General features: G+C 44.1%; 1 protein-coding gene across 1 annotated transcript in view; it reads right to left on the bottom strand.

Annotated features, from left to right (window-relative positions):
• The window catches only part of UBE3C (ubiquitin protein ligase E3C), a 118,998-nt gene that overhangs the window by 6,255 nt on the left and 90,710 nt on the right, over positions 1–22,033 (bottom strand). The window contains exons 19-22 of the mRNA XM_025859133.2: positions 17,225–17,437; positions 11,913–12,101; positions 11,747–11,813; positions 3,458–3,588 (exon numbers count right to left, since the gene is read on the bottom strand). Coding sequence (XP_025714918.1) covers positions 3,458–3,588; positions 11,747–11,813; positions 11,913–12,101; positions 17,225–17,437 — 600 coding nt within the window. The remainder of the gene's footprint in view (positions 1–3,457; positions 3,589–11,746; positions 11,814–11,912; positions 12,102–17,224; positions 17,438–22,033) is intronic.

Here is a 22,033-nt window from a genome sequence, read left to right as displayed (position 1 = left end):
AAAAAAAACCTAAAATAGGAAGATTATCTCATAGCTCCCCAAAGCATTTTTCATGGTACAATGACAGCTCGGTTATGATTGTGTGGGGTCACCAACAGGGGACAAGAGTATTTGTTCTCACTATGGCTCCATGTGGGATTTTGTTTTATTTATTTGCCAGAGAGAGAGGGAGGGTGCACACAAGCAGGGGCAGCAGCAGGCAGAGGCAGAGGGAGAAGCAAACCCTCTCACCCCCCCCCCCCCACCGAGCAGGGAGCTCGATGTGGGACTGGATCCCAGGATCTGAGATCATGACTGAGCCAAAGGCAGACGCTTAACCGACTGAGCCACCCAGGCGCCCTCCATGTGGGATTTTAAAAGCTAATGTAAACCCCCACTTCTCCTTCCCTCTAAACTTGCAACGCTCCCACAGGCCTTTTAACACAGACTCTTCCACTGGCTGCCAAAATCTCTGGAACCTTCCCCTTCCGCAACACCTCTAATTCTTACTGGCCCTGGACTAAATGAATCAGTAGCTGGCAGAGATCTCTGGGTCCTCCCTCAGTTTTGATGGGAGTAGGTCTTCCAAACTTCCTTTCATGAAACTAGGTCCTTAATTTTTTTTTTTAAGATTTTATTTATTTATTTGAGAGAGAGAATGAAAGAGAGAAAGCACATGAGAGGGGGGAGGGTCAGAGGAGAAGCAGACTCCCCGCTGAGCAGGGAGCCCGATGTGGGACTCGATCCCGGGACTCCAGGGTCATGACCTGAGCCGAAGGCAGTCGCTTAACGACTGAGCCACCCAGGCGCCCGGTCCTTAATTTTCTTACCTCTTAGGTTTGGTGTCATTTTGAAACTGGAAGATTCTAGAAGCCTAGTCTCTCATAATAAAGGTCGCTGATAAAACTACCTAATTGTATTACAATCTTAGTATGTAAGAATTTAACTTATATGACTGTTTCCATGACTAGATGATAAAACTTGGCCCTCAGAAGACCCTCTCCTTGGTCCCACCGGTTTGCGCACTTGCGAGCCTCCCCCGCGTTCTTCCCGCTCTCCAGGCCCCAACACGGCCACATCCCCAGACTTCACGACAAGCCCAAGAGGAACCAAAAAGCACAGACATGTTTCTTTCAGGCTATTGCCTGATTTTCTTTAGATGCACAGAGGCCTGTTTTCATATCTGGTCACATGTGCCAGGGCATAAAACCGTGAAGCTGATCCACCTAGTTCTTTTGGGGTCACCAGGGGGAGGTTATACACCAAACAAGAAACATCAATCTTTCTGAATCACTTTGTCTAGGTATGTTGCTTGTACACAGCAGAGTTTTTTAATCCAGTCTGAACGTTCTTTCCCTTAACAGATGAGTTTATTCTATAGGCACATTCAACCTTCTCTCAATAACGTTCCGTGTCTATTTCATGATTCTTAGTGTTTTCTGTATCTGGTTAATGAAGTGGGTTCTGTTTGTCTTTTTGGGCTTGTTCTCCTCCTCTGATACTTTGGAAGACAGAGAAGTGATTTTGGTTCTAAAGTCATTGAAAATTATCCAGCTTCCAAACTATAGCAGTGTTAATAACGCAGGTCCTGTGAATAATCAAACCACCGCACTCATGCCACCCCCCCCCCCCAACTTCTCCACTTTATGGCTCTAGCTCGGATGGCACTACCGGGATGCTGTATGAAGCTACGGATAGTCAATTTTTTTAAAGATTTTTTTGTTTTTATTTTTAAGTAATCTCTACACCTAACGTGGCCTCGAACTCACAACCCTGAGATCAAGAGTTGCACGCTCCACCACCTGAGCCAGCCAGGCACCCCTACTGATGTCAATTTTTAAAAACAGTTTGATTGAGGGGCTCCTGGGTGGCTCCATGGGTTAAGCATCTGACTCTTGATTTTGGCTCAGGTTGTGATCTCAGGGTTGTGAGATCAAACCCCAAGTCAGCCTTTGTGCTGGGTGTGGAGTCTGCTTGAGATTCTTTTTCTCTCCCCTTCTGCCCCCAACTCCCTCTCTCCCTCTCTAAAAATATATACCAGTAAAAATAAAATAAGTAAAATAAATAAAAATAGCTTGATTGAAGTGCAATTTACATACCAGAAGTTCTTTATTCAATTCTCACTTTTCCATACTTTTAAAATAATTTCAAAGTAAAAATTTAAAGAAAAGAATTACTCCTATATAACTCATTGATAGAAGTTATGGGAAAGTACACGCCTTCTCTAAGTTTCACCTGCACAAGCAATATTCAATGCTTATCTAACTTGATATTCTTCTATATTATATACACCATTGTGTATTTTAAACTATTAATATTGCTTTATTTTAACTGACTAACAATGAATAAGGGAACCTCTAACTGTCCCCTAACCAATTTTAATTGCTAAAAATATTAGGCTGAATTAATGAGGTAATAATTAATGATCAGAAATGATAAGTAACATGAAAAAGTAACAGTTAGCAACAGGGAAAAATATCCCACTGATCCTTGAATAATACTGGTTTGAACTGCATGAATCCACTTACATGCAGATTTTTCTGATAAATACAAATCAGTACTAGACAGGTATTTTCTCTTAGGATTTCAACATTTCCTTTCCTCTAGCTTACTTTATTGTAAGAATACAGTGTAGAAGACCTGTTACTCGACTGCTTATGTTATTGGTAAGACTTCCCATCAAGAGCAGGCTGTAGTAGTTCAGTTTTTGAAGAGTCAAAAGTTATCTGTGGAGGGGCGCCTGGGTGGCTCAGTCGTTAAGCGTCTGCCTTCAGCTCGGGTCATGGTCCCAGGGTGCTGGGATCAAGTCCCACATCGGGCTCCCTGCTCGGCGGGAAGCCTGCTTCTCCCTCTCCCACTCCCCTTGCTTGTGTTCCCTCTCTCGCTATCTCTGTCAAATAAATAAATAAAATCTTAAAAAAAATAACAAAATTAAAAAAAAAACAAATGAAATAAATTTCAATAATACATTAAAAAAAAAAGTTATCTGTGGATTTTCTGCTGCTTGGGGTGGGGTGGTCAGCGCCCCTAACCCCATGTTGTTCAAAGGTCAACTGCACTTTTGCTCCTACATTATTCTTCCCAAATACACTACGTCCCCATTTTTAGCTTGTGTTTTCTTCAGTTCAGTAGTAAAACTGAGGAGATGGCACTTTACATCCCCCGAGCCCAGCCCAGGGCCCCCCAGCCAGCAGGCCCTGCTCACAGGCCGTCACGATCACAACCACCGCATCAGCAGGTAACCCGGGGGCCAGCACCATGAAGTACACATCATAACCAATACATAATTGATCTGGCTGAAACAGTTAACGTAGCTAAAAATATAGAGAAACCTGGTGTTATAAACGCTCTACACCGGAAATGTTACTCCCCTGAGACCTGTGGATAATGCACTACATCATTTAATCCCACTTGATATCCTGCTGCCTTTCCTGCTTACAAGTTGGTTTTTAAAGCAAATGACACAGAAGCTGTGTACCTTAAACCCCAAGAGAGGGGGTCGGGAGCAGCTTGTTACGAACTTGAGCAGCTTGCGCTTTTCTTCATCAGTGAATCCTTCCACAACTCTCCAAAAGACTTTGATTACAGGATGGTCGGCGGAATAGCCTCCTATGATAACAGGAACAAATGTTTCATCACAAACCAGGTAACTGTAAAGCGGTATTCTCCAAAGAACACCAAAGCAACCAACTGGTGAGAGTGATTCCTTATTCCACCTGCCAGTGACAGATGCCAGCTCATGGCTGAGAGCCAACTCTAGAGACACTTTTTTTTTTAAAGATTTTATTTATTTATTTGACAGAGAGAGACACAGCGAGAGAGGGAACACAAGCAGGGGGAGGGGGAGAGGGAGAAGCAGGCTTCCCGCCAAGCAGGGAGCCCGATGCGGGGCTTGATCCCAGGACCCTGGGACCATGACCCGAGCTGAAAGCTTAATGACTGAGCCACCCAGGAGCCCCGAGACACCTTTCTTTTTTTAAGTAGGCTCCATGCCCAACATGGGGCTTCAGCTCACGACCCTGACTCCCAACCGACCAGGCAGGTGCCCCGAGACATGGCGTTCATTCTGCTCTTGGGAGAAGGTGGACGGGAACCGCTCAGGATCCAAACACCGAACGCCAGAATGAGGATGAGCCCCGGCAGCCAGTGATGCTGCAAAAGGGTCTGAGTTTTAAGAACTCTGCTGGGAGTTAAAAACCAATCTCTGTTGAGTAGCAGACCCTAAATAACAAAGGATTTATATGAAGGCCACATATCTGAAAACAGCACACTTTGGGGTTTTTTTTCTAATAGAGCTAGTTATTTTGCCAACATGACCCTAGTGTCTAAATTCGTTTTATCACCTGTCCCTGTAACAGTAAGGCACAGGCCATGGCTAACAACCACCCAGCACACGATGAGACCACTATTCTCAAGTGTAATATCTGCTACTTATAGCTTTTAATCTAGTTAAGTGCTTCCTAAAGCTGAAATAATTGCTATATATTGTTCCCTCATTGTTAATATACTACAGAAATAACATCGATAAAATATCTTAAGTGCATTAATTGGCACCAAAATGAATATGATAATATTTTAAAACCTATTTACTGGAATAGCTAAGATCATTAAAGGTACAAGCTTTCAGTGCAGATAGGGTAATGCAAACAACCCAAGACAACTTCTTGGCAAAGGAAAGGTTGGATTGATTTCATTTTTTATTTTTTTTTTATTTATTTTTTTTGGCATCTTTATTTTATTTTTAAATAATTTTTTATGTTAATCACCATACATTTCATCATTAGTTCTTGATGTAGGGTTCCATGATTCATTGTTTGTGCGTAACACCCAGTGCTCCACGCAGAACGTGCCCTCTTTAATACCCATCACCAGGCTAGCCCATCCCTCCACCCCCCTCCCCTCGAGAACCCTCAGTTTGTTTTTCAGAGTCCATCGTCTCTCATGGTTCGTCTCCCCCTCCGACTTTCTCCCCTTCATTCTTCTCCTCCTGCTATCTTCTTCTTCTTTTTTTTTCTTAACATATATTGCATTATTTGTTTCAGAGGTACAGGTCTGTGATTCAAGAGTCTTGCACAGTTCACAGCGCTCACCGTAGCACATACCCTCCCCAATGTCTATCACCCAGCCACCCCATCCCTCCCACTCCCCACCACTCCAGCAACCCTCAGTTTGTTTCCTGAGATTAAGAATTCCTCATATCAGTGAGATCATAGGATACATGTCTTTCTCTGATTGACTTATTTCACTCAGCATAACACCCTCCAGTTCCATCCACGTCGTTGCAAATGGCAAGATCTCATTCCTTTTGATGGCTGCATAATATTCCATTGTGCATATATACCACATCTTCTTTATCCATTCATCTGTCGATGGACGTCTTGGCTCTTTCCACAGTTTGGCTATTGTGGACATTGCTGCTATAAACATTGGGGTGCACGTACCCCTTCGGATCCCTACATTTGTATCTTTGTGGTAAATGGATTGATTTCATTTTTTTAAACTTATGACTTGATAGTGGGGACAGAATGACCTTGGGTATTATCTGCCTTTACATAAACATTAGAGTTCAAACTTACAGCAATAAAAAGTAATGACAGAAAGGGGAGATACACGCTTATGTTTATGTATATATAAACACATGCATATTTATATATATATATGTAAATAATGTTAGCAAATTTAGAGTTCTGCAAACACGGCTGCAATCCCCTGTGGAACACCCCCACTTCCTCAAAGTCCATGTTCCCCGCAGACACCCGAGTCTGCAGGTGCACTCTCAGAGACGGCTCGTCCACGTGGGGGAACACGCCCACAACGCTCTGCCCACATGGCACTCCAGCTCCAAAACCTTGTCAGAGTGACCTCACAGGAAAGCTCGGGGAAACAGCACTCCACAGGACAGAGGAGTCTGCACAGGGATCTTTCTTCAAATTGTGGTAAAATACAGAACATAAATTTCACCATTTAAACCTTTTCCCTTTTTTTAAGATTTTATTTATTTATTTGAGAGAGAGTGAGAGACAGAGTACAAGAGCGGAGGGGGAGGGGCAGAGGGAGAAGCAGACTCTCTGCTGGACTCAATCCCAGGACCCTGGGATCATGACCTGAGCCGAAGGCAGACGTTTAACGACTAAGCCACCCAGGCGCCCATAAACCTTTTTTTTTAAAGACTTACTTATTTGAGAGAGCAAGTGAGCAAGCGCGGCGTGGCGGTGGGGGGGTAGAGGAGAGAATCTCAAGCCACCACTGCTTTTTCCTACAAAATGTCATCACCCGAGACAGAAATGCTAACTATTAGGCAATTAAGTCCCTACCCATTGCCCCTCCCCCAGCCCCGGTGACCTCTAACAGGTCTCTAATTCTTCAGGCTCTAAGAATTTGCCCATTCCAGGTATTTCATATAAGTCGAATCATAACATAGGTCCTTTGTGTCTGGCTTATTTCACTCAGCATAATGTTTCTGAGATGCATCCATGTTGTAGCATGTATCAGAACTTCATTCCTGTTTAAGACTTAATAGCATTCCACTGTGTGTGTAGAGACCACATCTGATCCATCCATCCACAGAAGGACATTCGGTTGTCCCCACCTCTGGGCTCCTGTGAATAATGCTGTGTGAATACGTGTGTGCAAGTATGTGTTTCAGTCCCTGCTTCCAATGCCTTTGGGTATATGCACTTCAGAGTAGAACTGCTGGCTCAAACGGTAAGTCTATGTTCAGCTTCCTGCGGGGTCGAACCATTTTTCCATAGTGGCTACTTCACATGCCAGCAACCAACAAGGGTTCCGATGTTTCCACATCCTTGCCAACACTTGTTACTCTCTATATGGTGCCTGTGTGCAGTCGTCTTCATGGACGGGTGAACTAGTTTCACTGTTCTGGTTTGCATCTCCCTAATGATTAGTCATGTTGCACATCTGTGTGAGATCACCAGCTGTTTGTATATCTTCTTTGGAGAAATGTCTATTCATGCCTTCTGCCATTTTTGAATTGGCTTGTCTTCTTGTTGTTGAGTTGTAAGAATTCTTTATTTATTCTGAATACATATATATGATTTTCAAATATTCTCCCCTTCTCTAGGTTGGTGTTTTTACTTTCTTGATAATGTCTTTTGATGTACAAAGTTTATAATTTTGATGAAGCCCAATTTGTATTTATTTATTTTTTTGCTCATGTTTTTGGCATATGTAGGAATCCAATGTCAAATCCAAGATCATAAAGACTTACCTGTTTTCTCCTAAGAGTTTTATGCTTTTAGCTCCTACACTAAGGTTGTTGACACATTTGGGGTTCATTTCTGTATATGGTGTGAGGTAGGAGTACAGCAACTTTTTAAATCATGGTAAACTTTTCCGAAGAGGCTCTACCATTTCACATTCAGTCAAGAGGGTTCCAATTTCTCCATGCAGTCACTAACATCTGGTACTATCTTCTTGATTACAGTCTTTCTAGTGGGTACGTAGTAATCTCTCATTAGAATCTGATTTCGTGTCAAACAACTGTTCCTGTGCTTGTTTGTTTACTGGCCATTTATATACATCTTCTCAGGTCAAACATTTTTTTGGCCATATTCTTAAATTCAATTGCTTGTCTTACTAAGTTGTAAGCGTTCTTCGTATATATATTATATATATATTACCTGAATGTAGTTTCTCCCAATCTGTGGCTTGTCTTTTCATTTTCTTAATAGTATCTTCTGAAGCACAAAAGCTTTAATTTTGAGGTAGTCCAACTTTTTATTGATTTTTTTCTGGCCCGTGCTCTTGGTGTACAACCAAAAACTCCGTCTAATCCAAAAGCCATGCAGATTTTCTCCTTTATGTTCTTTTAGAGGTTTCATAGGTTTGGCTTTTACCAACAGGCCTCTGATCCTATTGAGCTAATTTTTGCATATGGGGTGTGAGGTAAAGGTCTAAGCTCATTGTTTTTCCATATGAATGTTGTCCCAGCACTACTGTATTGTCAAGTGAATGGTCAACTGACTGTAAATGTCAGGATTTGTTTCTGAACTCCTGATTATGTCCCATCAATCAATATGCCAATCCTTGTGCCAATACCACAATGTCTTGACTACTGCAGCTTTACAGGAGGTTTTAAATCAGAGTATAACTCCTATAACTGTTCTTCTACAAGACTGTTTCGGCTATTTTAGGTCCTTTACATTTCCCAATGAGTTTTAAAATCAACCTGTTTTTACAAACAGGGATTTTGCTGGGATTTTGGTTGGGGTTGCACTGAATCTGCAGATTAACTTGAAGAGAATGACACCTTGACGATACGGAGTCTCTGACCCATGACGACGGGCTGTCTCTCCATTTCCTCTCAGTGCTGTCGTGCAGTTTGCAGTGGACAGGTCTTGCATGTACCCTTACTTTGCTGCATTTGTACTTTATTTTTTTTGCTGTTACTCTGAATGGAGCTGTTTAAGTAATTCCATTCTTGGATTGTACATAAAAACAAAATTGGTTTGTGTATACCTGATTTGTGCTGAAATGGTTTTTTTAGTTCTCATTTTGTTTTTTGTCAAGCTATCTATGAAGAAAGACAGTCTTAGTTCCTTTTTGGGGGGTAGAAGGGCAGAGGGAGAGGACAGGGAGAGAGAATCTTAAGTAGGCTCTACACCCAGCTTGGAGCCTGACATGGGGCTTGAACTTCTAACCCTGAGATCATGACCTGAGCGGAAACCAAGAGTCAGAGACGCTTAACCGACTAAGCCTCCCAGGTGCCCACAGTTTTACTTCTTTCACTTTTCTTTTCCAACCTGGATGTTTTTCTCCTTCCTTTCCTCCCTCCCACCTTACTGTACTAGCTAGAAACCCTGGTCAAGCGCCTCTGACTTAGGAAGGTAGCATTCAACCTTTCATCACTGTGTGTGGGCTGCTATGAAGTGCTGTGTATGTCCTGTATCAGCATGAGCGAGTTCCCTTCTGTTCCTAGTTCCCTGAGGGTCTCCTATCCTGAACAGGTAGCAGATGCTTGAATGCACTTGCTTTTTTCTTTCTCTTCTGCATTTACTGAGATGACTATATGGGTTTTGTTCTTTATACTGCCAATACTGCATATTACATTAATACATTTTCAGATGTCAAATCAACCTTGCATTCATGGTATAAATGCTACTTAGCTGCTGGATTCGGTCTGCTAGTATTTCAAGGATTTTTGCATCTATGTTCCTGAGGGATATTAATCTATTATTTTCTTGTGTTACTTTTGTTTCCTTTTGATACTAGGCTAATGGTGATCTTTGAGGAGAGAAATCCTGTCCTTACTCAGCTGTAGCTGGAACTCCCATACAGGGTATGTTTTTAAGGCTTAAATATTGTTCTGAGAGAAATATTCACTTCATAATATTTAGAAAAGAGAGAAGGACAATGAAGAAAAGTCACCTGTAAATTCGTTAAGAGATCAAGAGTTACACGCTCCACCAAGGGAGCCAGCCAGGTGCCCCGACACTGAAATGTTTTTGTTTTTGTTTTTCTAAAGTTTTCTTGGTTTTGAAAAGTGATTTATGCAGTGTATAATAGATAATAAAGAAAGGGAAATAATACCTTACAGAAGCAAAGGTGCCTCATCATCCCATGACCACCTAACACTCTTGCTTAGATCTTACGGAAGCCCATCTTCAAAGATGTGCTATCACATGCACACACTGCTTCATCATCGCATTTACTTAAGGATATATTTTAAATTTTCTAAGATATATTTTATACATACAAAATATAAAAAATGTTTTATATATATATATTTTAAAGATTTTATTTATTTATTTGACAGACAGAGACACAGTGAGAGAGGGAACACAAGCAGGGGAAGTGGGAGAGGGAGAAGCAGGCTTCCCGCGGAGCAGGGAGCCCGATGTGGGGCTCGATCCCAGGACCCCGGGACCATGACCAGAGCCGAAGGCAGATGCTTAATGACTGAGCCCCCCAGGGGCCCCTATGTTTTTTTAAAAAGCAATCTCTATCCCCAAGGTGGGGCTCGAATGCATGACCCTGAGATCAGGAGTCACGTGTTCTTCCAACTGAGCCAGCCAGCTGTGCTGGTATATAAAATACTTTAGGGGCGCCTGGGTGGCTCAGTCAGTTAAGCGCCCGACTCTTGGTTTCGGCCTGGGTCATGATCATGGGGGTCCTTTGAGCCCTGCGCTGAGCCTCACGTTGGGCTTCGCGCTCAGCGCAGAGTCTGCTTGGCCCCCTCTGTCTGCTCCTCCCCAAATCGTGCTCTCATGCTCTCTCTCAAATACATACATACATACATACATACATATCTTTGGGAGAAAATAATAAAAAAATAGTTTAAAAATGTCCGTGTGCACAATAAAAATAAGAATCGATGGCTCACAACTGCAGATTTTTATAAAATGTAAGATTTGGACAGTTTCCTACAGATGAGAAAAAAGACTGAAAGTGTGGAATCAGCCTCAAGCAAGCTCAAGAATGTATGCCATTTCCCAAACACTAACACTGCGCGCTACACCGTCCCTGAGTCCTACTCACCCTACTCTCACCCCTGAAGTCTTCCCACCCTTTAACAAGCAATTCAACTTCTGGGCTTCTCTCATTAAAAAATGAAAAAGACTTTATACCTAGAAATATACACACAATTGTTTATTACAGTGGAAGGTTAAATGAATCATATATATCTATTTAACCTCAAAAATTAATTGCAAGAGTAACAGCTTGAAAAAATATATATATTTATTTTTTAAGGAGACAGAAGTTTACTGAATACACCTCAAGGGCAGACAAGACAGCAGGAGAGGCTGTATGCTGGAAATAGTTTATTTTTTATTTCTGTGCTAAACAGAATGTATACTATAAATTACTAGAATAGACTATGAAAATTCACTAAAATTACAGTAATTGTTTTAAGGATGATTTTGTTTTCTCTTTTCACTGTTCCTAAGTATATATGAGGTTAACTTAAAAAAAACTTACAAATGCCCAAAAGATACACCAATTCTACCTCTGAACAATCTTATTATTTCTCTGATGACTAATGCTGTTGAGCACCTTTCTATGTGTTTATTGGCCATTTATATATCTTCTTTATGGTTTTTCATTTTCTTTTTTTTTTAAAGATTTTATTTATTTATTTATTTGAGAGAGCGAGAATGAGAAAGAGAGAGAGAGCACATGAGAGGGGGGAAGGGTCAGAGGGAGAAGCAGACTCCCCGCTGAGCAGGGAGCCCGATGTGGGACTCGATCCCGGGACTCCAGGATCATGACCTGAGCTGAAGGCAGTCGCTTAACCGACTGAGCCATCCAGGCGCCCCTAGTTTTTCATTTTCTTGAAGAGCAGAAACTTTTAAGTTTAATTTCATAAAAATGAGGTCCAGTTTTTTTGTTTATTCTTTTTAATTGTTAGTGGGTTTTTTTTTTTGTTTGTTTTTTGGGGTTCTTTTTTTGGCTAGTACGATTTTAAAAGCAAAAGACTGGAAGCAATCCAATGCATTAGTAGAGAGTTAAGAAGACATGAAGAGAAAACCACAAGACGCAGAATCGTGTGTAAAGATAAGGAAAGTAAGAATTAACTTTGTATTTGTGTGTAAATATATAAAGAACCAAGAAGAGTGTCTACTTGTGGTCGGAGAGGCAGAGGCAGAACGGGACAGTTGGGGGTTTCACTGTGTCCCTCATCCCACTTGCTGGGCTCTAAACCATGTGGATGAATTACCAAACAGAAAGTATATGAAAAATTAGTTTGGAAATATCATCTATAACATTTTCAGGATTAATAACTAGTAGTGTAGTAGTGACAACATACCTGAATAGTTTGTAAAGGATTTTAGGTCCTCTAGACTTATGGGAACTTGTGCACCAGAAATTAATACCTGAAAAAGAAGTTCGATTCATAAATTTGAGGTAGATTTTAAGACAGCTTTTTCGTGTCACGTGACAGCTGTGACCCCAAGCACCGGAGAGAAGTGTACCTGGATCTCCTGCTGATCAAACATTCGCAGCCATTCCAGGTTCACCACGTTGGCCAGGCCCTGTCTGAAGGCCAGACAGTGCTGACGGATCTGCCTGTTCAGCCTGTAGTCAGCGACAAGGTGGATATATGCAATCCTGTTGGCACTGGTGACAGGGATGTCTTTCCCACCAAATTTTAGTTCGACCACCTGTAAATATTAAAATAAGGGTCTGGAAATTCTAAGTATGACTAGAGTAAAACGAAAGCAAGAAACACTGACTTCAAAGAACCTTGACGCACTGATTTGTACATGAGAATCTAAGTAAAAAGCCACGTAGCTGGTACGCACACCAGTCTCTGCTGGCACAGGACGCACCTCTGATGGCATTCTCCAAAGCCGGGCATCTTATTCTGTCTTTAAGATTGTTAGCCACCAATGCTTTCTCCAAAGCACTAAGGAGTGATGCAGCAATGTAATCGTGACAACTTTGTCTTAAAAAATTAGGAATCTAGGGCGCCTGGGTGGCTCAGTTGTTTGGGCATCCGACTCTTGATTTTGGATCAGGTCATGATCTCAGGGTCATGAGATCAAGCCCCGCATCGGACTCCGTGCTTAGTGGGGAGCCTGCTTGAGATTCTCTCTTCCTCTGCCCACCCCCCCCACACACAGGTGCACACTTTCTCTAAAATAAATAATTAAAAGTTAAAATAAATTATGAATCACAAGGAGCAAAGATATGAACCAAAAATGAACACATGTCCAAAGGGATTCATTCTGGAGAAAATACAGCCTAAGGAATAAAGGTCTCCATCATGTTGTTACCACTATGAAATACTTTATTCTTTCATTATTTTTAAAGATTTTATGTTTAAGCGATCTCTACACCCACCGTGGGGCTTGAACCTGCGTCCCCGAGATCCGGAATCACACGGTCCACGGACTGAGCTGGGCGGGTGCCCCTGAAGTGCTTTAAATAGGACTCAGAGGGACAGCGGTCCATTAGAGATGACTGACCGTCATTCAGATGACTGAATCTCAGAGGACAACCTTCTGTCCTTAGGTAACCATGCTCGCACAGCCTGTTGGTCTAGCACAGAGCTGGCGAGTGGTGCCGGCAGCGCCGAAGCATTACGGGAAGCCCTCGGCGGGAGCTGGGGCCACACACTGGCTCTCCCCACTCACTGGAACGCCGACGCCCGCAACTCACCTTGCCCCGTGGACTGCTTTTGTCATTAATAAGATGGTGATACTTCTGCTTTGTCTACCTTAGAACTGTGGTTCTGTAAACTCATATAAACCAAAGGTGATTCACAAAACAGCACAGGCAATTATAAACATATCAGCCTCATTTACAAGAATGTACTTTTTAAAATCTGTTTACTCTTCTCAGATGCATTTGGATGAGGCCGTCTGTGCTGAGGATAAAGAACCAGAAAACAAATCCACAATAAGTGAACAAGCCATTCCAGAATGACCAGTGGGTGGCAAACCTCTGGGGGTGACTGCAGGCTACGGAAACCGTCAAAACGTCCCCCTTGTGGTTCTGTCATAATGAAGACAACACCTCCCCCTCTGGACAATGGCATTTCAGCCCGCTTTTTTTTTTTTACCACTTTAGAGAAAGGCCATTTTACAATCTGCTGAAGAGCTATATGGGAATCATCGTACACACAGTGGTTACATGGCCATCTCACGCTACAGACGTTACAAAGCTTTATTAGATCTGCTTCTTTCCACAGTACACATTCTAGATGACGCCTCCCTTCTCACTAATTCTTGTGCTCCATGCTGGAACCAGAGGCCTAGGAAAAGCTCTGCACCCACATCTCCTTGCTTGTCTCTGCTCTGGGGAGAGGCCGCAATGCCTCCCGTGCTCGCTGTCCGCTGACGGGCCATCTGTCACCTAAGCCTCGCGCTCGCGGCTCTGTTTTAATGTACAAACTACCACTCCTCACCTTAAGTGGATTAACAACAGGTAATAAATGAGCATGTACTGAGTGATTCGAAGACAAAGGACCCGGGAAACGATCAGGTAAAGGACTTCCAAAGCCCCAGTTACCCTGCCCGATCAGATGGCGATGCCATTTCCAGTGACTGCACAGGGACTGCGCCTCGGTCATCTAAACTCCTCTCTAGGCTACACCAAAACAACTATCTGTGTCTAAAATCACATCAAATCTGTCCCTATTGGGGCATACTGACATCCCTAAGTTTTGGGGGCATATTGACATCTCTAAGTATGGAACTAGAGCAGTTTTTTTTTTTTTTAAGATTTTATTTATTTGAGAGAGAGAGAATGAGAGAGAGAGAGAGCACGAGAGGGAAGAGGGTCAGAGGGAGAAGCAGACTCCCCGCTGAGCAGGGAGCCCGATGTGGGACTCGATCCCGGGACTCCAGGATCATGACCTGAGCCGAAGGCGGTCGCTTAACCGACTGAGCCACCCAGGCACCCGGAACTAGAGCAGTTCTTATATGAAGAGCTCTCCTCCCTGACAGTCCTGAGTCCACCTGCAGAAGGCTCGGGGCCTCAGGTGCTCACTACCCGTGCGAACTCACTTCATCCCTGGAGCCACGTCCATGCCCCCCAAAGGTAGGGAAGTGCTACTGTGACCTGCCCCGGGTCACACAGCACAGCAGCAAGCCCGGACTTTCACAAGGACTCGTGACTCACGTTCATGCTTCGTACGTAACGATGATCACTCACGGGACCATCTTAAACCCTGAGCACTTTCCTCAGCAAAGATATATGTACAAATTCATGGTCTAAAATTTCACCTTTGTTTTTAGGCAGGCTAACAGCCATATTGATTTTACCAAAGAAAACAAGTTGGGGAGGAACACTAGTATTTTAAAAGGGGAAACTGATTAACGTAACCTACCAACATAATGAAGTATTTGCATATTAGAAATCTTTAAATCATAGTATTTTATAAACTTAAACCTGTATAGAGGACGTTTTTCGATCTCTCTCTGTAGAAATCCGTAAGACCTCCCCCACAAATTGGCTGCTTTACTAGTGACTTTCTCAATTTTTCCTGTTGGACTCTTTAGTGTAATTATTCCTCTGCATTGTCATCCATAATCTCTTTATTCAGTGGGAATTTCTATGAATAATTGGAACATTGTAACTTCACACTTTTGCTTTTAATAGATTCCAATATTACCAGTGGTGCTTTAATGGAACTCTTACATATGCGACATTTCACTATCACCATCTATTTTAGGAGGAAAAATGGGAAATACTCCCATTAGCAAAGGCCGTGGACAGGTCATTATAAAACTGACTGCCCTGGCGCTTTTATTTCATTTTTTAAATCATGCCACCAGGTGGAGGGAGACAGCAGGGCGAGCGGCATCACTGTGTGTTCAGTGTCCTCACGCCAGGGACAAACCTCCTCTTTCACAAAAATCTGACTTCTGCATGCTGAAACTTCAGCTCTATAAAATGGAAGAGGTGCAAACAAAAGCAACTAAATAAGCTGCAAGCAAACAGGATGGTTCCGTCCTCCTCACTCTTACCTTTTCTCGCGGCATTGAGGTCAGTTCTCAACAACGCCTGGAGGTGTCCAAGACAGGGAAGCAGGAGACCCAAGGTGTATCATTTCCTATATTCCCACTTAGGGTTTAATCCACACCTATTTCTTCAATAGCTAATTTTTTCTGTATTTTTTTTTTAAGATTTTACTTATTTATCTGAGAGAGCGAGAGTACGTGCACACGCACAGTGGGGGTTGGGGGGGCAGAGGGAGAAGAGAGGACAATCCCAAGCAGACTGCCCGCTGAGTGCAGAGCCCCTACGTGGGGCTCGATCTCACAACCCCAAGATCATGACCTGAGCCAAAACCAAGAGTCGGACACTTAACTGACTGAGCCACCTAGGCACCCCATTAAATACGTATTTTTTTTTTTTAAGATTTTATTTATCTGATAGAGAGAGACACAGCCAGAGAGGGAACACAAGCAGGGGGAGTGGGAGAGGGAGAAGCAGGCTTCCCGCGGAGCAGGGAGCCCGATGTGGGGCTCGATCCCAGGACTCTGGGATCATGACCTGAGCCGAAGGCAGACGCTTAATGACTGAGCCACCCAGGCGCCCCAACAGGCAGCTTTTTAAGGGCCAAGAAATAGACTAAAATTCAAACACCACAAAGACAGACATTTAAAAATACCCAGAGAGTTTAGAACTAGGGTGTATAAGTCTGTGTGTGCTTCTTAGTTTCTGAAAACATCGCTGGTATGGGGGCCATGCAACAGTTCTGCAGTCCAGGGAGGAAGCCAACACAAAGGTCTTACATCTCGGAATGTATGCTAATGTAGACAAAAAAGTACGCCGAATGCCACCCCCCGCCCCGACCGCCTATTTTAGCAAGTTCCACCTCATGGCCAATCTAGCTCATCTCTACCTCCACCCACTGCCCCTGCTCTCATCATACTGGAGTAAATCCCAGATGTTATCAATTCTTCCACAGTTCAGTATGTTGTACAAGAACGTTCATAGCATATTCTTCATAACAGCTGAAAAGTGGAAATAACCCAAATGTCCATCAGCTGAGAAAGAAACTGTGGCATCTCCATATAGTGGGGCACTGCTCAGCCAGGTAAAGGGATGGAGTACTGGCTCCTAAAACAAGGGAATGAAGCCGGCCGCAGAAGGCCCTGGGCTGTAAGATTCCAGTTAGGGACTGCGTCCAGGGCAGACGGACGCGCAGACAGCACGTAGATCGTGCTCACCTACGCTGGGTGGGAGGGACCCGCTAATGTGCACACAGTTTCTTTGGGGAGACAAAACCATCCCGGATGGAGATGTGGGTGAGGGCTGCCCATTCTGGGAATGTGCTGACCTGTGCCATCCTCTCAAGTGTGCATTTTACCATATGCAAATTATAGCCCAATAATGCTGTCATTTAAAAAATCAGTTTCAATCTCTAACATGTAGGGTTTATTTATTTTTTGTAAAAGGATAAAGGCAGCAAGACCAACCAGACTGATAATGGAGGCCAACAATCGGTGTCCAAGCACCCGAGGTCCACCGAGACTGGGCAGGGAAGAGAGGGGGCACAGGGACCCTCAGGGCTCCAGTCGGGAAGGTGCTAACCGCCACTCCCTGGGACGGAGAGCCAGACAAGCAGCCGCCCCAGGAAGAGAACCCCAGAGCACATCTGTCACAAAGGACTGGGGCCAGGGCATGTGCGTCTCCAGACACCCCCACTCCCCAAGTCTAACCCTCAGCGCACTGGAAAGGCACTGAAGCATTTCCACACAGAAGGAAACCCTCCCCGTCATGTGGGAAGAGAAGCTGGCATCAGTACCACACCGGCCAAGGGCCTCCTCACCTGTGCCTCTCCCAGGTCGTTGTTCACCACAGTGAAGTTCAGCCCAAGTTCCTCCACGTCGCCTTCGTAGCTTTTGAGAAAAAGCAGATTCTTATACACTTCGGGATCTAACGAGGCAAGATGATGGATGTCCACGTCTGCACTGGTTCCAAGCAATTTGGACAGGAAGAAGCCAGCAAAGGGCAATTCTACCAGCATATTTTCATAGAGAGCCTTCAAATGAGACCAAGGAGCAATGATTAGCATTTCAGAGGAATTCTTTTTTCATACTGCCTACGAATAAAAAAGTCCAACTTGAGATTTAACAGAATCCTGACAGCAGATACTTCCTCTTCATAATAATGATGATGGTGGAAGCTAATATTTGGTGAGCACTTACCCTGTGCTAGGCCAGGTTAACCATTCAATGCATGCGTTCAGTGTGTCGCAAATTCTGGAGCAGACTATCAGCACGTTTTAGGGCTGCCTCATAGAATGTGCATACCGATGGGGATGTTCAAGAGCCCCATCTTTTGTGCTGCAACAGAGGTGGGCATGTGTTTTCGGTAAAGGGGTCTGCAGGTGTGTGAGCCCCCGAGAGCTGCTGTAACAAAGCAGCACACGTCGGGGGCTCAGAACAACCGAGACCTGGCGCCTCAGGGTTCTGCAGGCCAGAAGTCTAACTCCAGGTGGCAGCAGGACACACTCTCCTGAAAGGCCTCCTTCTCTTCTCTGATGTTGCCGGCCATAACCCGGTGGCCCCTGGCTTTTGGCTGAGTCACTCGAAACTCTGCCTCTTCGGGGGGCTGTCTTCCCTCTGTGTGTGTGTCTCCCTGTCCTTTCTCTTACAGAGACCAGTCATTGGATTTGGGGGGCCACTCTAACCTGCTGTGACTCATATACAAAGATTCACTTCCAAATAAGGTCGGTTCACAAGTACAGGGGATTAGGAGGGAACCTCATCTTTTGGGGGGGGTCCACAATTCAACCCACAACGGTGGGCTGGACTGGCTTGGTGGCCACTCCTCCGCTTGGCATTTGCAGCAGAAAAGGAACACAGTGCGGGGCCGAGTGAGGGCAGCTGTGTGTACCAGGGCTGGATGGCATGCAATTCTCAATGTCAAGAAATACTATTCTTTAGGCTGTTTCAGCCATCAGACAGAAAAAGCCCTCTTAGCACACTGGCCACACAACAGGGGGCAGGCCGGACCCGGCCCACAGGCTGCAGGTGGCCAGGCCCTGTTCTAGACTGAAGAGACTGGGCCTTGGGACTCACAGGCACTCGTGTGGACACGGTGAGCTAGCACGGGGCAGCGCTGGTGCCAAACCCGGATGCCCTGACGCCCGCAGGAGGACCTCTCCACTCTGAGTTACTGTCTACTTTGTGTCCAAGGGCCATGCGCCTGTCTCTTCACTCGTGTACGTTAAAGGATAACTTACATAGAGCAAGACAAACGTACAGACTGTAAGTGCAGCTTGATGCATGACTGTATTTGACTGTACCCCCCGTGCAGTGGCCACTCGGGTGAAGACGCAGAACATCTCCCCTCCCCAAATTCCCCACGAGAGCTCCCTCATGTCCTTCAGCCACAGCCTCCCTCACGTTAAGCCCCTTCTGTGGCTGTCACCACGGGTGAGCTGCCACCCCCAGGACTCTACCAATGGCACCAGACAGCGTGTGCCTCCTCACAGCATGATGTTTGTGAGATTCATTGATGTTACTGTCTGTTCTTTTCCGTGAGGCTGGGTAGTACCTCCAGCCCTGGGCCTGATGATGGACGTGGAGTTGTTTCCCATGTGAGGCTAGGATAAACAAAGCTGCTGGACCGTCAGTGTGAGCCTTTCTGTGGATCCGTGCTCACCTCTCCCAGTATAGACATAAGATCCGCTGACAGGGGAAGCACTGGGCATGAGGTGCACTTAGCTGTATCAGGCAACGACACGCTGTTTTCCAAAACACAACCATTTTCCGCCATGACCAGCAACACAGGAAGGTTCTAGCTGGTCCAGAACCTCACTGATTATTAGCGTTGTCAGTCTTTTTTAAGTTTAGTTATTCTGGTTGGTGCAGTGGGGTATCTCACTATGGTTTTAATTTGCATTTCCCTGATGACCGGTGGTACTGGATAAATTAAGCGCTGGTGAATATTACTGTATTAATCTCCAGATTCTCCATCCAGAGAAAGGAGGGGCCGAGTGATGCAGGTTTTCTAGCATGATGTCAGGGTTCATCCTGCACGATAAATACTCCTATGGGCCTGAGGCTGTAAAGTGCAACAAGGAAGCAGAAGTGGGCTGTAAAATTTTCAGAAACGTTATTTTCTTCTAACAGATGATGGACTTGGAAGCCCCGACAAGTCTTGTCAAACCGTTCCAATGAGCCTAAGCTCCTATGTATTGATGCTATAGCTCTGAGCCAGGCACTGCGCTGAGCACACATCAGCCGTCTCGCTTCCACTTGGCCTGTCTGGAAGATCTCCTAAGTGGAAGGCAAGAGTCACTCTTCTACAGAAGTCTAGGGGGAACCTGGATTTCCATGCCCAAGGCCATTTTTTGCTAAAGTAACCGTGGTCTGCAGAGACATAACAATGCAGGGAGAGTGGAGTCGCCACCCCCACTCGGTGGGTGGGGAGCTGGAGGCAGAGCCTCAGGCACACATTCTCACAAACCCTTCTCTTTTGGGGGGATGGCGGGGGAGCCCCGCTTCAGAAAGTACTCAATGAGCCGTGCTATGGATGTATTCAGAGCTTTTCTTTAAGTCACCCTTGAAAGATCCAAGTGCCACCACGCTGCTCCTGGAACACCGCCATAAAACAAACTGTAATCCCAGGGGTCGTTGTTCGGCCGTGAGACCTCGACTTCAGAAGCCCCTCTTCCAGGAGGCCATTCACCCAACCACGTCCACACACGCGAGACGTGAGACACGAGGCTCTGGTGAGACCCACCTGTGCGAGCGAACACAGCAGACTAACAGCTTCCAGGGAGCAGGGGCTCCGGCCCTCCGAGCCTCCAGCCCCTGCGCCACCCTTCAGGTTGGGTGAACATGCCCTGCCCACGGCTCCTGGCACTGCCACAGCGTTTAGTCAGCTGGGTCACACCGGATGTGTGCCACTTCCACACAGGCAACAATCAGCGGTGGCGCTAGTCTGTAAACCACTGGTCCTTAAACACACCAAAAATGTACCCTCGAATGAGTGTTTCCCCTGTCCCTCCTATGCCACTGGAGAATACTCAGGTTCACCTTGAGTGAGACCCACACTTCAAAGTCTTTCCCACTCACAGGACTGGAAGGAACCAGAAAATAGCTACCAAACATTGTCCTGAAAGTAGCATCCAGTGCGCACTGGCTTCTTGTCTCAGGACGCTGCTGACAGACAGTATGAATTAACACTTCTTCTCAAGGTTAACATGTCTAAGGACTTCAGGTTCGCCATCTGTTAACTACGTATTTCATAATATCCCCCTTCCAGCTAAGACTCCAGATGTTCTCTGCCAGGGAAACTGAAGTGTTATGTCCCCGTGCTTTTATTTCTGATTTGAAGACTAACGATTACCCACTTAATTCTGAAAACGTGGCAAAAAAAAGACTTCTGAATGAGAGAATGAGCAATAAGATGGCAACTAGCACTTAACTCATCTACTGATAACGCAAAGAGTTGTTTTGAAAAACCACAGTTTGCTTAAAGTTAAGAATGGCTAAGACTATTAACCTGGAGCACTTAAAAATCCCATTACTTCTAAATGAATGATGGCTTCAAAGCCAAGGAGAACATTCTGCGCCAGACGCCATGATTGATTCCAGGTGTTGAAGAAAAGCCTCATTTGTACAGTGGACTTTAAAGTAAACTGGAAGTGTAAATCATGGGATGTTCAATATATAAGGTCATTGTTTGCCACTTCTGCATTAGTAACAATAAACCAGTGAAATTCGTTAAATAGATCAGAGCTACCTGAATTTTAAACAGAAGTCCCACTGTGACTCATAAAATGTAAATGCCTAGGTATAATTTTTTACATAAGGCAGGTTTAAACCTTTAGAGCATTTAATATACAAGCACTAATAAATGATAGCACTAAAAACTATGATTGCATCAGCTAAATGGATTATAAATTAAATTTCCATAATGTATGCAACTGAGATACAAATGTAAGCATAAATCAAGGTATTTTCTAAACACAGGTTAATTATACAATTTTAAAACTGCCTATTTTTTATGCAAAATAATTCACTTAGCATTTTTCACATTGGCCTTAATTCTCAGCCGGTTGCACACTTGTTCCAGAAGCACATCAATAACGACTTGTCACGAAAAAAATTGCAATAGGTATATGGAAAAAACCTGTAATGTATTTTTCAACTGTCTGTCTTTTATGAGTGTTTATAGCTAGAAATTGTGCCAAAATGATTTGAAATAAAAAGGATTAATTATAGTAGAAGCCTTTTAATATAAGTGAGTGCAGTCGCAATGCAATTAATGCAAATCGTGGCACTATCGGGAGAATAAATGTGAACCACATGAGAGGCCGTTTCTGTTTGCTGCCAAATAACTTCAGTAATTTACTACATTAAGAATCAATAAAAAAATAATGCTTTTCAAATGCATCTCTATCAATCTTCAGGTAGTTCTAAAGCGAACATTTATAACTTAATCTAAAAACTATATCAGAGTTGTCTTGTGTTAAAGCCACCCTAATTGAGCAAAAAGATAATAATTTTAATTATTTCAGATCATGCTAACCTTGCAGTTTAAAAAAATAAGAAAGAAATGTAACATAAGGACGTGGGCTGATAGTAATATGCTATTTAATAGTTGTGCTTCAATACGCATA

Source organism: Callorhinus ursinus, unplaced genomic scaffold (genome assembly GCF_003265705.2).
Source record: "Callorhinus ursinus isolate GAN/ISIS: 27379988/994484 unplaced genomic scaffold, GSC_fseal_2.0 scaffold99, whole genome shotgun sequence".
Taxonomy (NCBI): domain Eukaryota; kingdom Metazoa; phylum Chordata; class Mammalia; order Carnivora; family Otariidae; genus Callorhinus; species Callorhinus ursinus.
The sequence above is the reverse complement of the archived record's forward strand: the minus strand, read 5'-3'. Positions and strand labels throughout refer to the sequence as shown.